Source organism: Phocoena sinus, chromosome 6 (genome assembly GCF_008692025.1).
Source record: "Phocoena sinus isolate mPhoSin1 chromosome 6, mPhoSin1.pri, whole genome shotgun sequence".
NCBI classification, from domain to species: domain Eukaryota; kingdom Metazoa; phylum Chordata; class Mammalia; order Artiodactyla; family Phocoenidae; genus Phocoena; species Phocoena sinus.
In genome coordinates, this window is record NC_045768.1 from 87,327,596 (window position 1) to 87,342,832 (window position 15,237).

General features: G+C 47.9%; 1 protein-coding gene across 1 annotated transcript in view; it reads right to left on the minus strand.

Moving 5' to 3' along the window:
• Positions 1-8,569, minus strand: part of PTCH1 (patched 1) — a 67,732-nt gene extending 59,163 nt beyond the window's left edge. Inside the window, exon 1 of the mRNA XM_032635986.1 lies at positions 7,988-8,569. Within this exon, the coding sequence (XP_032491877.1) occupies positions 7,988-7,990 (3 nt within the window). The 5' untranslated portion in view covers positions 7,991-8,569. The remainder of the gene's footprint in view (positions 1-7,987) is intronic.
• Positions 8,570-15,237: the final 6,668 nt, after the last annotated feature.

A 15,237-nucleotide genomic window follows, 5' to 3' on the forward strand; every position in this document is an offset into this window, starting at 1 on the left:
GCTGCTGCTGCTGCTGCCGCCGCCGCTGCTGCTGCTCACACTGCGGGCGCTGCTGCCGCTGCGGCCGCGGCCGCTGCCGGGGAGTCAGACCCTGCGCCTTCCATTGCCACATTGCGCGGGGGTCCCGAGGTCTCTGCGGCTGCCGCTGCCCACATCCAGTTCTCCGGAGAGCGAGAGCCGGCGCGTGGAGCCAGCCTGTCCTTCGGGCGCTCGCGCGGCGCTCCTCGCTGTCCCCAACTCCCCCTACCCGTCCCCCGCCCCGCGCCGCGACCCCTTCACTGCAGAAAGCGCCAGCAAATCCCCGCCGCTCCCGCCGGCCTCGCTGACTCTCTCGGCGTCTCACGGGTCGCCCGAGCGGCCGCGGAAGGTAAGCGCAGAGCCGCCGCCGCGGGGTCCGTGGGCGCCCGGTGGGTCTCAGCGCTGCCGGGCCGGGGCAGCCGCCGCCGCCGCCGCTCCTGCGGCAGCTGCTGCTGGCGGTGGCGGCTCCTGAAGCTGCTGCTCGGACTGCTCGGGCTGCTTGGGCTCTGGCTGCTGGGTTCTCGGTAGCTGCTTGGTCCCGGATTCTGCTTTCTTGTGCTCCTCGCTGTCCCGCTGGACCATTCTGCCCCAGTGCAGCGCGCCTCTCTCGCTCCCGGGACCTGGGGACTCCGCTCTGTGTGTGTGCAGCGGGCAGCGGCCGCAGCAGCTCCTTGATTCAATAGATGAGATGGAAGAAGAAAAAAAAGAACTCTCTCCATTTGGAGAAAGAGGAGGAGGAGGGGAGGGGGTGGAGGGGGAGAGAGAGAGCGAAAGAGAAAAAGGCTGGAGCTCCCGCCCCCGGGGCTGTCAGATGGCTTGGGTTTCTGCAACATGATTGGCTCGCGGAGGGCAGAAATTACTCAGCAAACATGACTATTATTAGCTGCTTAGCAACAGCTCACCAAAGTAGAGAGACCACCCAGGTAGGCAACCCCAGTGTGTGCATCCCCGGCTTCGGGGGGAGCCTCCGAGAGCGCCAACCTTCTCGCATGCAATACTTCCATTAAGGAATGCTCCCCCTCCCTTTCTTTCTTATTCCTTTTCTTTTCAACAGTGTCTTCTTTTTGTAAGATGCTTTTTGCGCGCGCACACACACAGACACCCACGAGCATTTGCCTCGCGATAGACACGGGGGAAAATGTAATTTTTTTAAGCGCTTAAACAATTTCAGAAATTCCTCAAAGAAAACCCTTTCAGAGGCACCTTGGCCTCAAGCTGCAGCAAATACTGGGAGGTCCGGCTTGAATTCCCAGGCCTGCACCAATAATGACAGGGTGGTGGATAGTGCGCCAGTGTGTGCCAGATTTTTTTTTTTTTCCCTTCTCTCTTTTCTTTTATAACCAAAGAGAAGACTTAGGCTCTTGCAGGGAACAACGCCTCGCATTAAGATAAACAAAATGGAAAGTTAAAGAGGAAAGTAGGGACATTGGGAAAAGCCACCTTTCTTAAAGTTCGCTCCCCCCCGCCCCGCCCCTTTCCCTCTCAAAACCCCTCGGCAGCACAGCCCTGGTTTGAAGGAGTCAGTGTTTTATAAACGTGGAATCCAGACACCGAAGTAGTCTCGTGGAGGCAGAGGAGTTTTTATTTGAATCTTTAATGCGACATAGGTAAAGGATAAACAACAGAATCCTTTTAACAACCCGGAGAAACAGAAATGTTTTCTCTAGAAAGAGAAAAGTTTTATTTTGGATTCATTTGGATCCCCCCCTTTTAATTAAACACAAGTCCCTATTTATTTAAAGTCTGTTTTAAACGTTCCCTCCCCAAACTGGTACGCATCGTGTTATATTTAATAGTAGCGTGACATAAAGGAGAATAAAGGCTTTGATGCTGGATTCATTTGAAACAAATTGTGCGCTGATTGCTAGGACTTGTCCGGACACTGCAGCCAGTGTCACCGAGACATGCCGGGGATTCGCTTCCCCTGGAGAAGAAAACACGCGACTCTGAGGTGGATCCTGGGGCCAGAGACAAATTAAACTATATACACAGCTCCGACTTTTACGTAAAAAAAATTTTTTTGAGAGTATTTTCCTTTTGCAAGTTAAGTTCCTCCCTGAGATGGGGACCAGATCCACAAACCCTCGATTCTGTCTCGTTTTTGTATTTTTTTCCTTTTTTTCTTTTTTAAAAATTGGGTTGAACTGCAGAGGGACTCTCGGCAGCAAGTAGCTGACTGAAGCCGTGAAATGGGGCAGTGTGGCTTTAAGATGCACACGGTGTGTGTTCATTGAAAAAAAAAGAAAGAAAGGAAAGGAAAGAAAGAAACCCAGATGGAGGGAAAGGGGGAGGAGCGGGGGAGAAGGCGGAGCCCATGCGACCACGTGACCCAGGGCCCGGCCGGCGCGCGCTCTAGGGCACGGAGGCCTATTAACGCGCGCGCGTGTCCGAGTGCGCCCGCTTGCGCGCGCGCCGGAGCTCCGGACTCCCCACGCCCGCGCAGCCCTGGTCAAGCAGGTAGGGAAGTCGTTGCGCGCGGCTAGCGCCAGGCGGGTTCCAAGTCTCCAGCGCTGGCTCCTGGGAGCCCAGGCGAGGCGCACTCCCCGCCGGCGCGGACGGACGTGCCGGACGCGCCGTAGTACATTCCTGAAGGCGGTCGGCCCCCTTACGTTACCCAATGCCTGCGCGGCCTCCCCGCGGCCGGCCAATCGCTGAGCGCTCGGGTCCCTTACCATTTAGCTGCCCTCTACCGAAAGGGACTGCAGCCGGGCGCGCCGGCCACCCGGGCGACCCACGCGGCTCCCGCAGGGGGTCTGTCGGCCAGCCCTCCCCGCCGCCTTACTTTCTCTTCGGCGGCTTACCCCTGCCTCCTTCTTTCAGTCTCCCCTTTCCTTTCTCCTTCCTCTTTCACCCCTTTTCTCCCCCATCTCTCTCCTCCCTACCAGCCTTGCCACCTTCCCTCTAGCCTTTTCTCCTTCCTGGTTTCACTGGGAGGCCCTGCCCTCTGAATCCCAAACCGGCAAAACGTGTGCAGTACCCTGGGCACGGTAGGGTGTCCTGCAGAATAAAGAGACAAAGAGAATAGAAGTGTCTGGGGGTGTTCACGAGATCAGGAGGAGGACAGGAGTACCCGGCCAGCGCGTTAATTCAAAACTCAAACTACGAAGGAGCACGTGATTTTGTGCGCGGCTCTGGGAAGGGCTGCGAAAATGCAGAAGGGAAGACAAGCAGCGTGCATTTAAAATGACAGTAGGTTAATAAATAATATCGCAGGAATATTGGGCTCGACACAGAGCAAGCTTAATCTTTGAGCAGTATCCTGGTCTTCATTATGTTTGGTAAATAGTATAAATCAGGAAACGTGATTTATTATTCTAGTTTTTCTCACTGAAAGGTTCTACAGACGTTTCAAGGCAAACCATTTTGTGCTTTGCCGCTGGAAATTAATTTTTAAAGATTGGGGGTGGAACCCCTAAAAAGACACGTCAGTCTTTTTATATTTGAGGCGTGCTGTATAGCAAAGGTAACCATGTAGCTATAGGCAGGGTGCTGTGTCTGTACAAAATTCTTTACAACGTTTTAGACCAAAATATTAGTTTTTCCACCCAATCTTTTATTTATAGCAATTTTCGTGTAGCTACTTAGATTATGGAATTTTAAAATGAAATTATAGGCTATTTACACATAATGGTTCCCTATTACTCTCCGCACGCAGCTGCATATCCTCTTGTTTTGGCGCTGCTACATGTGCACCATTTCAATGGCAAAGCCTCTTCCACTCGGGCTCATTTCCCTGGGTTTGACTTAATTCCTAAACGTTTTGAACATTGATCTCAGGGGTTTTCAGCTCCCTGAGCTCCCTCACCCGCTGTTTGATAGGTTAACTTTTCAGCATTTCAGACAATGCTCTCGGCCTGTAAATTCTACCCATCGGTTTCAGGACGCAATCCCCAGCCTGGGCTCTAACAAGCGCTATCTTAATCTCCCCACCCCCACCCGCCGCTTCCCCTGTGGTCTGCTTTTTTCATACACAGAGATGAATTACTTTGAGGATCTAATTGGCCTTGTTTCTGTAACGTTTTAAGAAAGGGAAGAGGAGCCAGTGTAAAAGCCTGCTCGACTTGGGTGGTCAGGGCTGAGCCTGCCCCCAATTTGCCTCATTGCTGATGCATGTGAGTTCGACATTCCCAGTGATAATGTTGTTCCTAATCAATCTGCCCTTATTTACATTTGTAAGCATTGTCGGCTTTAATATGCATGCCCTGTGCAGGGGACCGCTGCGCCACACCGGGTTTGTTAACTTCAACTAGTATTCTCCAGACCTGAGATGAGGCTGACAGGAGGGGCCAGGGCTGTGAAGGTGTCTGCTGGGAAAAGTCCCTTTAATGGTCTTTCTGCCCCATGGCTCCCCCGTGAGAGTTATCCAACAAGTGAGAAGCTTGATGCCTTTTCAACCAGCAGGAGTTGCTGGCCCTCTTTCTTGAGTATCCCATTGTCCCTTTCCAAGTAAAGTCCATCTCAACGCATTAATTGTCATTTTGGTCTCCCCATCATGACCCAAGACTTCATTGGAATTTGTAGTTTCAAAACACATTCCTTAAACTCTTAAAATATGATTCCCTCATATCTTCTCTCTTCTCTGCTCCAATAGTCAAACAGCCGTGGCCACGCCACACACATCTCAGAAATGACATCTGATTATCCAAATGATGACACTGAAATAAAACATCTGCCCTTTGTGTTTGGACATTCCAGTGATAAGCAATTGTGGGAGCTGCACTTGGTGGAGTAATGAAAAACCACGATAGGACTTGACTTTTCACTGGTTTCCCAGATCCAACTAATTGGGTCTTTAAAATGTAAAGTAATTTAGCTAATATTTGCAGAGTACAAATGAATGAAGGAGTAAATATATCTAGTAATTTGACGCTTGGGCCATGTTATAATTTTGTCTACGGAGTTTAATACTCTTTTCCACAAATGCAAAGAACTGCAAACATTACATTAAGTGCCACAAGTATTCCTGTTGAGAGGCTATGATGGGGAGAGGAATTGGGGATTCGATGTAATATTCTATTTATGGATGGAGAGCCCAGGGTACAGGATATGAGTGATGGCCCAGAGCCTGAGCAGTTCAAAGCAGGTACCTTGGATAAGAGTTGACTCAATTCAAGCCATTTCTTGGCTCCCTAAGAATGCCTTATTATTTTCTCATTGGCAGCTTTTGTATTTGCTTAAAGGTGATGGTAGAAAATGAGTCTAAAAGGGGGAGGGAAAAAAACGATTCAGCAGTCACAGAATGTAACCCCCTTAAGCATGACTCCCCTCCCCTTCTCCCTTCCATCTTCTGTTTCCTCCCCTATCCCCCCTCCCCAGAACTGGAGGAAAGGGAACAGCTCTAGCCAACTTGTCAAAATAATGCTGCTAATTACCCCTGATCTCCTTTAATGGGAAGCTGCTCCCAATTCTACAAAAGAGTAAATGAGGGGTCTACAGCACAGACCCGGGAGCACTGGCATTTTTTGAGCTTACAGTGAGCTTGGTGGGGGGAGGGGGTGGTAGAGGGAAGATGTCCTGAGAAGGTCCCAGAAATCTCCCCATTTATTACTCCAGGTTCACATACTAGTTTGAAAAAGGGAATTAGACTTTATGCAGTGCCAAAGCTATTGGTATTCTTTTGCTGGGAATGTCACCAACTGCAGAGAAAATGTTCAGTCTACAATGAACTTGAAAGAGAACAGCATTGACCCTTATATTGATTTCCTCCCTTGTCTGTATATCTTCTTAGCTACATTACTTTAAGCAATAGAGATGTATTTCTGGAAAGACCTAGACTTTGAACATTTTTCCCTGCATCTCTCTCCTCGTCTCTGTCTCCCCATCTAATATATCCATATCAAGCTCTGCATTTGGCAGAAGGCACGCCATTCACTTCCGTGATCTCTGCCATCGGGTCTTACATGAAAAAGAAGCTGAGCAACATGATCCCTTTGACCCACTGCTGGAGCAACAAATTTATTAGAGATATAGGCATGAGAAATGAAAGGGAAGTAAAACAATTCCAGCTTATTGTGTGTCTTTCTTTCATACTGCTAATCCGGTTTACACATCACGCCTACACGTCTCAATAGGGCTTTATACACTGTGGCAGAGGCGGGAGAAAATAAAAGGTGTGTGTGTGTGTGTGTGTGTGTGTATGTGTGTGAGAGAGAGGAGGATAAAATAGGGAAGACAGATATTTTAATCCATTCAATACCTGTTGATTTGCCTCATTAGCTTTTCTATCTGTAGAAAGTTGAAGATAATTTGTAAAAAAAAAACAGCCTTTTTTTTTTCCACAAAATAATTCCAAATGGTGCTAACTCCTATTCCAATCGCTTGTTACATTATGACAAGATTATAACCAGGAATTAGATACACTTCTCAGTGAGTTTGAAATGAAGCTAATACCCCAAATTCAGAATGGGCCCATTGGTGTCTACCTTGATTCAACATTTTAATATAAAAAGATCTTGGACTCAAAGGTGTTTTATAGCCTTGTGGAAGGAAGCTGGGTGACAACTGGAACACACACAAACTCACAATTGAAAGCCCTTATTTTACAACATGGGTACACAATGCACCTGAGGCAATAATTCATCCTGAGGTACCACCCAGAAATAATAGGTGACAGTGACAAAACGTAATACCAAAAAGCATTGTCTTTCTTTGTGGAGGCAATTTAATTGCATGTTGAACTACTAGAGCCAAAAAAAAAATCGAACACACAGAATGCTGAAAAAGGATTATTGTAGTAGTTCAAGACCTCAGTTATCTAATTATTAAATACTTAAGAGCCACCCATGGTGGGTCTTTATGATTTACCTCTGGTTCTTTTATATTTTTCCTCCCTAGGGAGGAAGGAAGAATAGAAAGGGAGGAAGATGGTCTTCTCTCCCATGTCTAGGAAAATAGACGTCTCTAGGTGTCTTCCATAGACATCAATCCATATGGTTCTTCTTAAGTGATGGAAATTGAGATCTGAAAACTTATTGCTCACCCACCAAGTAGGGGTAATTTTTAACATGAACTTAAATACCTAGAGACATAGTGTATGGCACCCCCCCAAGGTACAGTCTCTGGAAGTCCTGTGGTCCCAGTGTTGGCACCGGGTCTAAATCGGTTTGGATCAGTCTGGCCCACCTCAGGGCTCCCTCAGGCCACACTCAGCCCTCTCAGCATTGGGCTAGCCGCCCACCTCTTTAATGGTTGGCAGGCACCAGAATGCCCGATTCCGTGGGTGCAAGGGTCAACACATAGCGCTCCTACCCGTGGCCCCTTCCTGAACTCAGGAAAGCCCCTTTGGCTCTTCCCACCAACTGCGGCCAGGAGGAGGATGTTTGCGCTCCGGGTTTTGATAAGGTGCTTCTCTCCTAGCCCTGGGCGTCCCACTCATTCAGCGTCCCGGCCCGGGTGCCGAGAGCACCGGGTGTGGGTGCGAGAGCATGTGCCCAGCCCCTCGGGCAGACCTCCCCGAGCTCCCGGGAGACGGAGAACTCGCCCGGGTGCGCGCGCGCTCTCGGCCCGCACCCTCCCCCCGGCGCTGTCACTCTCCGCACCAGCCCTCCATCCCCAGCTCTGCCTCCGCTGGCAGTCAGTAGCCACCACCAGGCTGATGAGCGGAAGCCAAGGTGGCGACCCTTTCAAGCGTGAAAATGGGATCCCAGGCGACCCCCTCCGTGAGAATTCCCCTCGGAGCCGTTCCCCGGCCGGGCCCCGCAGCCAGCCCCCTCCCCGCCCCGCTGGGCCGGCCTCGGGGGGCGGGGGCCCGGAGCGTGCGAGAGAGCGAGCGAGCTGGGAGACGCAGGCCAGCGCCCCCGCGCCCCGCCGGCGCAGCCCACCCAGCCCCGCGGCCCCGGCGCGCCGCCCGCCCGGCCCGCCTGGCCCTCCGGCCGCCGCGCGGGGCGCCTCGGCCCCGCAATCCCGCGTCCCCGGGGCGCACGCCGCGCGAGGGCGAGGTGGCGGCGGCGGCCAAGACGGCTGCACTCACCATAGCCGGCCGTCAAGCCCTGCCCGGAGCGCGGGTGCCGATGGCGCGGACGCTGCGCTTGGATTTCACATCAATTCCTTTTTTCCCCCGTGCCCCCCTTTCCTGGTCCTCCGCTCCTCCGTCTTCTCCCCGTCTTCCCTGGTCTCCCCCTAGCCTTGTCGCCGCGGATCTCTTTGTCTTCCCTGTCGTCGTCTTTTTCTTCGTCTTCGTCTTCTCCTCCTCCTCCTCCGTCTTTACAAAAGGAACGGAAAGTGTAAAAACCCCGGCGCGCTGGGCCGCCGGAGGCTTTCGGCGGAGTGCAGCGCGGACTCACAATTACAAGCCTGTTTCTATTAAGCAGTTCCATGGCCCTCGGCGTGGGTGGTCTGCCGCGCCATAGGCAGGACCTGTCAGGGTCACGTGACAGATCCGAAAACTTTACCCCTTTACAATAAACTCAAGGAAAGCAAAGTAAACTCGAGGAACGTGCTATCAGCACAGCCCTCCTGGGTAAACAGGCGCTCCCCTCCCCTCCTTCCTGGGAGGCGCCCCGCAGAGCGAGCTCCTGCGAGCCACGGCCGCCCCTCCCCGCCCCCCGCGGCCCTGTCTGCGGGGGGCCGCCGGGCGGGGGGTCTCCGCTCGCCACCTCGCCTTCCCCATCTAGTGCTCCCCCACCCTACACACGTTATTTACTGGCATTTAGTCACTTGCCCGAACCCCCGGGTGGGGGGTGCCGGGGGAGCAGGGAAGCTCATTTCAGCATCCCCAGCACTTCGGGAAATGTGGGGTGCCCAGAGCGCTGCAGAGGAACACCACCTTCCTGTCCGCAGTTCTCAAAGCCCTTTCCTGCTCGCATTCCCACGGAAGCCCCGAGAAGCTGGGAGCATTCTGGTTGACAGGCCCACAGGCTGACAGGGAGGCAGAGAGCCAGGGGAGCCGGGCAGATAACAAGAGACTCCCGGGGAGGGGTGGGGGGAAATGTTCAATGTACTAAGATGTATGTGGATTCGTGCAGCTTCTGTCAGAGGTCCCTGGGAAGCTGATTCTTCTGAAGAGACTTTGGTGGAGTCCCTTGGAAACCAAGATTGGTAGCTGGCTGAGGAATCACTAATTGATATTTGCTCTTTTCCCTTACAATTACTGTGGTTTTTGGGGTATGCCACCCAAACACTCCCACCCACGCTGCCTTCCCAAACGAGGCCAGCTTGGGTGATTGGGCTAGACGGAAGTGCTGTGGCTCTCAGGCTCTTACCCTAAATGGAAAGTCCTATTCAGGAGAGACCTTGCTACAATGCTTAACATTTTATCTCCTCAAACTTGCAGGGTAGACTGTTTCACACACAAGACAACTGAAAGGTGCTATTTTAAATGGACCCCGTTTTGAATAACGATGAATTACAGATACACGGGGAAGGGGTAAGATAATTTACTGAAACTACCGAGAGTTACCTAGCAGATCTTCAAGAAAAGCCAGACTTTCCTCACCTCATTCTGGGCTGACAGTGTGATTAGGTGTGTGTGTGTACCCGTGGTTATTAAAACAAAATAAAACAAAACAAAACCTGAGTCACAATTCATCTCCTTATCCCAAAGACGACATACCGTTCTTTAACAGTGTCATTTGAGTTTACAGGTTGTTTGTGTTTGAAACACATTAAGTAATTAAACATTGGAATGCTGCGCAGCCCTATGAATTAGGCTGGTCCAGAAAGCCGTTTCATACCAATTGACTTTAGTATAAAATGGCCTCAAATTGATATTAGTTGAGCATGGATCCTGAGAGTAATGATAATTGGAAAAACAGACTCACCAATATTTCCCTCTGAAACACTACATTTTGGTGTCATATCAAAGGACTCTGTTCATATCCTGTTATAAACTTGGGTGGGGCAAGGAAGAGGAAGGTATAAGTACACCTCCAAATAGAGTGGCCTAGAATATGACAGAGAAAGAGGGATAAGAAAAAAGAAGAAACAGCTTAGCAAAGGGCATTTAAACGGCCCATAATATAAAGTTGTTTGGTAAGCTAGTTTTGTGGGGGAAATTCCAGCAGAATTTGTGGAGTTTGCTTTTTCCCAATTAAAAAGAAGACCCTCATGCAAGCACACTTGTCTATGTGCTCCCTGAGTGTGGCCAAGGTTTGGTGGGGTCTCAGGCATATGCAGGTTTTTTTTTTGGGGGGGGGCTTCTTTAGGAAGTCAAAATTACAAACAAAATCAACTACAGGGACCTGGAAGGGGGATTGTGCGATATGGGGCCCTGAAGCTGCATGCGCTTCCTGTCAAATTGCCCCCTTTATAGTACAGAACAGGAAGGTTACAGAGCTGCCCAGATTTTGTGGTCTCCATTAGTTAAGACTGAAAGTATTAATGTCATATTTCAGTCAAATGCTTTATAATTGGGAGCAAAGACGAGCTTGGTTTGGGTGTGAATTATTGGAGTTGGACAGTGGTGGTTTAGTGAATCAGGGAGATAAAACCTTTGGTGTAGGAACCTAAAAGCTCAGGAAGGACGGGAACACACCTGAAGAGCTCTCACTCAATAGCAGCTTGTTCTTCCTTTCCTTCCTCTGAAATCAGGCTTTGAAAATTATCTCAGTGCTATGCCCTCTCTTCCCTCTGTTCCTAGATGTTAGAAACGTTAAATCATCAATTCTGAGACCTGTGTTCTCCAGGGCCCAGAACCCCATACGCTGTTACCTTCTGGCATTTCTCTGAGACTCTCTGCCAGGGTGGGTGGGCTCTTTCTCATCAAACAGCTGTGTCCACCATTCTAAAGTTGCTTGTGCTTCCCCTTCCTGCAAAGCCAGCTCCAGTGTGGCCCAGTCATAATCCTCTTGGCGTGGAGGTGTCAATGACTGTCAAGGCTTCCAGGCAGCAGAGCTCAGTTGTAGCCTGCCCAATCTGATAAGCCAATTTGCGTCAAGATGTTTGTTAGTGGCTTAAGGGGCTACTAGACAATACTTTTGCAAGTTAACTTGGACTTTTACAGCCATGCCCAGAGGGATAATTCCCAAGTTGGAGATTTCAGGGCATTAAGGCAGGACCCAATGGAGACATGTGGGGCATCTGAGGAGGGGACAATGGAGGGACCTTTCGAAACAGGTCTGAAAACAGACCACATGGGCATGATCAACTCTGTTGATGAACAAGATCATCCCTGACTCTGTTTGTTTCTGAATATCTGCTGCTACTTGAGATACAGCTGTTACCCTTGTCTCACACACACGCACACACACACACAAAGGCACATGCATGCACGTACATTTTTCATTCTATGCTTCCCTCTTCCCTGTCCAGTAAAAGTGGGTGCCTAGGCACTTTTACTCATCCCCTCCCTAAGAGCAGCCTCCAGCAGCTGGAGGGCTTCAAATGAATAACTGAGGGTTCAGAAGAAACATTTGTCCACATTTGAGAAACTCTCCATCTCAGGATGAATGCCACTCTCAATAGTCAGTCACCCTAGGTGTGGCCATTCTTTAATACTGGATCAAACAGATGAAGCTTTCATAAAGAGCAATTTTGCCCAATGTAGGGATTTCCATTCTAAAATGACTAGCCTCCCCCATTCCTGTCACGAAGATACCCCAAGCCAAACCAACTTGTAGAATTGGGGCTTTGAGGACAGAAGGGTAAGAAGTATTTGAAGGTGGTTGGTTGGAATTAGGAGACTGAACGAACAACTGAATTACGGTGCTACCTGCAACACTGAAACAGAAAAAGAAGAACCGGGTAAACAACAGCAAGAAGTAAAGCAGGATTGAAGAACAGAAAAACCTGCACAGACAGCTTGGAAACAAAGGAGGTGGGGTGAGATGTGGAATGTAATAAACCAAAGTCTTTAAGGGACAAAATTACCAAGTAGGGAGGCACATGGAGGAGTTATAGTATTCAAAGATAGGACAATAATCTCAGGACAGGAAGAAGCAGGGAGAAAGATACCTATAAAACCCCCTACCTCAAAAAATGAAACTGATCCAAGTTGCTTACTCTTGTAACAGATGTCCACATAGGACTCCCTCTTATGAGAGGATTCCCTTTATGGAGACCTGCAGGGGCAGCCTTGCAAATGAAGAATGTGGTATGAAATGAAATGCCAAAGGAGATTTTTAAACTGTGGGAGGCAGGTGTGCCCAGGCTGGCTGGTGATGATGGTGATGGTGATAGTAGCGATCAGGGCCAGGAGAAATAGCTTATTGCAATCAAGCAGGTCAGAAAAATAATCAAAAGTTTCAAATTATATCTAAGAGGACTGAAAAAGATATTAAATGTGGTAAATATAAAAAATAACCTCTGTCTGGAAAAAGAACAAAGCTGGAGATATAATCCTTCCAGACTTCAGACCATACTATAAAGCTACAGTAATCAAAACAGCATGGTATTGGCACAAAAACAGACATATAGATCAACGTAACAGAATAGAAAGCCCGGATATAAACCCACGGACCTATGTCAATTAATCTATAACAAAAGACACAAGAATACACAATGGAGAAAAGAGTCTCTTCAACAAGTGGTGCTGGGAAAGCTGAACAGCTACTTGCAAATCAATGGAATTAGATTGACTGCCTCACATCATATACAAAAAGAAACTCAAAATGGTTTAAAGACCTAAATATAAGACATGACATCATAAAACTCCAAAAGAGAACATAGGCAGACATTCTCTGAAATAAATCATAGCAGTATCAGTCTCCCAAGGCAAAGGAAATAAAAGTAAACATAAACAAATGGAAACTAATCAAACTTAAAAGCTTTTTGCACAGGAAAGTAAACTATCAACAAAATGAAAAGACAACCTACAGAATGGGAGAAAATATTTACAAACAATGCAACCAACAGGGGTTGATATCCAAAATACACAAACAGCTCATACAACTCAATATTGAAAAAACAAACAGCTCAATCAAAAAATGGGCAGAAGCCCCAAATAGATATTTTTCCAAAGACAACATACAGATGGCCAACAGGCACATGAAAAGATTCTCAACATCGCTAATTATTAAAGAAATGCAAATCAAAACTACAATGAAGTATCACCTCACACCACTCAGAATAGTCATATCAAAAAGTCTACAAATAAATGCTGGAGAGGGTATGGAGAAAAGAGAACCCTCCTACACTGTTGGTGGGAATGTAAATTTTTGCAGCCACTATGGAGCACAGTATGGAGTTTCCTTAAAAAACTAAAAATAGAGCTACCATATGATCCAGCAATCCCACTCCTGGGCATATATCTGGAAAAGACAAAAAGTCTAATTCAAAAAGATACATGCACCCCAATGTTCATAGCAGCATTATTTACAATAACCAAGACATGGAAACCACCCAAGTGCCCATCAACAGACAATTGGCTTAAGAAGATGTGATTATATATATATATATATATATATATATATATACACACATATATAATTATATATGTATAATATGTATGTGTATATGTATAGATATGTGTATATGTATAGATATGTGTATATATATATATATATATATATAAAACAGCCATTTAAAAAAATGAAATATTGCCATTTGCAGCAACATGGTTGGACCTAGAGAATATTATAATTAGTCAGGTAAGTCAGACAGAAAGATAAATACCGTATGATATCACTTATCTGTAGAATCTAAAAAAAAATACAAATGAATTCTATATACAAAACAGAAACAGACTCACAGACATAGAAAACAAATTTATGGTTGCCAAAGGGGAAAGGGTGGGAGAAATTAGGAGTATGGGATTAACAGATACAAACCACTTTACACAAAATAGATAAGCAACAAGGATTTACTATATAGCACAGGGAATTATATTCAATATCTTGTAGTAACCTACAATGGAACATAATCTGAAAAAAAAAAGCTGAATCACTATGCTGTACACCTGAAATAAACACATTATCGTAAATCAACTATACTTCCATTTAAAAAACTGGCAATGCTTACAATTCCAATTTTGCATGTAATGGTAATGGCACTATTGCCACAGGGATACAAAACAAAGCTATGTCCTTGGAAAATATATGTATTCATATATACTTGTATAATTTATATTTTTATTTAAATATGTAAATATTAAAGTTGGCTGTCTCTGAAAAAAATAGCCTGTGTCTGACAAAAAGTGCTGTTTTACACAATTAACGTTGTTGCTTCTCAGAATTCATCACATGTCTTAAGACTGGTGGGAAAATGTGCAGAACCAAACTTTATTTATTTGAGCTACATGATCCAAAATTTGGAGGAGTGAGCCAAATTTCATTTCCACTCTGTGAGTGAAAGAGGCTGTGTGAAGGCGAGGCTCCGTGCGGGTGAGATTGTGGGGGAAGGTTTGAGGTGTGAGGGGGAGGCTGGAGCCTCCCCGAGCCTGTCATGACGTTGCGTTCTGAGGCCGCTCAGCTGCAGGTGGGCCTGCTGATGGCTCTGAGGACCCCTCATGTATATTGACAGCAGCACTCCTTGGGCTTGTGAAACGTACCCTCTGAGGAACAAGGGCCTGGAGAGGATGTGTGTTTCTGTTTCCTTGCAGCCCCCATGGGGAAGGCACTGGGCAGTGGCGCCTTCTCCGGCAACTCTGACCAGTTGTGGATGGAGGCCTGCTCTGTGGGGAGCTGGGGGGGCGGGACCCTGGGTCTGCCTGTCCTGTTGCCCGACTCTAGGCTTGGTGCCTTCCCCTCCACACCTGTATTAGTTTGCCAGGGTTACCATAACAATGTTCCACAAACAGCGTGGCTTAAACAACAGAAATTAACTTTCTAACAGTCCTGGAGGCTAGAAGTCCAAGATCAAGGTGTTCTCAGGGTTGGTTTCTACTGGTGCCTCTCTCCTTAGCTTGCAGATGGCCACCTTCCAGATCTTCACATGGTCTTCACTCTGTGTGTCTGTGTCCAGATTTCCTCTTCTTGTAAGGACACTGGTCTTATTGGGTTGGAACCCATCATATGACCTCATTTGAACTTAATTACCTCTTTAAAGACCTTATCTCGAAATACGGTTGTATTCTTGAGATACTGGGGCTTCAACATATGAATTTGGGGGGGATACATTTCAGCCCATAACAGCACCCAAATGTTGACAGGAGCTGGCTTGCATCTGAAGGGCGAGTTCCTCTCTCTGCCTGTGATATTCAGAGGGAAGAGTCAAGACGGACTGGAGCCGGATCCTTCTGGGCTTCCAGTGCTGAGAGGACCTGGCCTGCCACCTCCCGAGAACCTGTCCACACCTTTGCAAAACTGATGCTGGGTGACACATTTCCTAGGAATGCTGGTGAGCTGA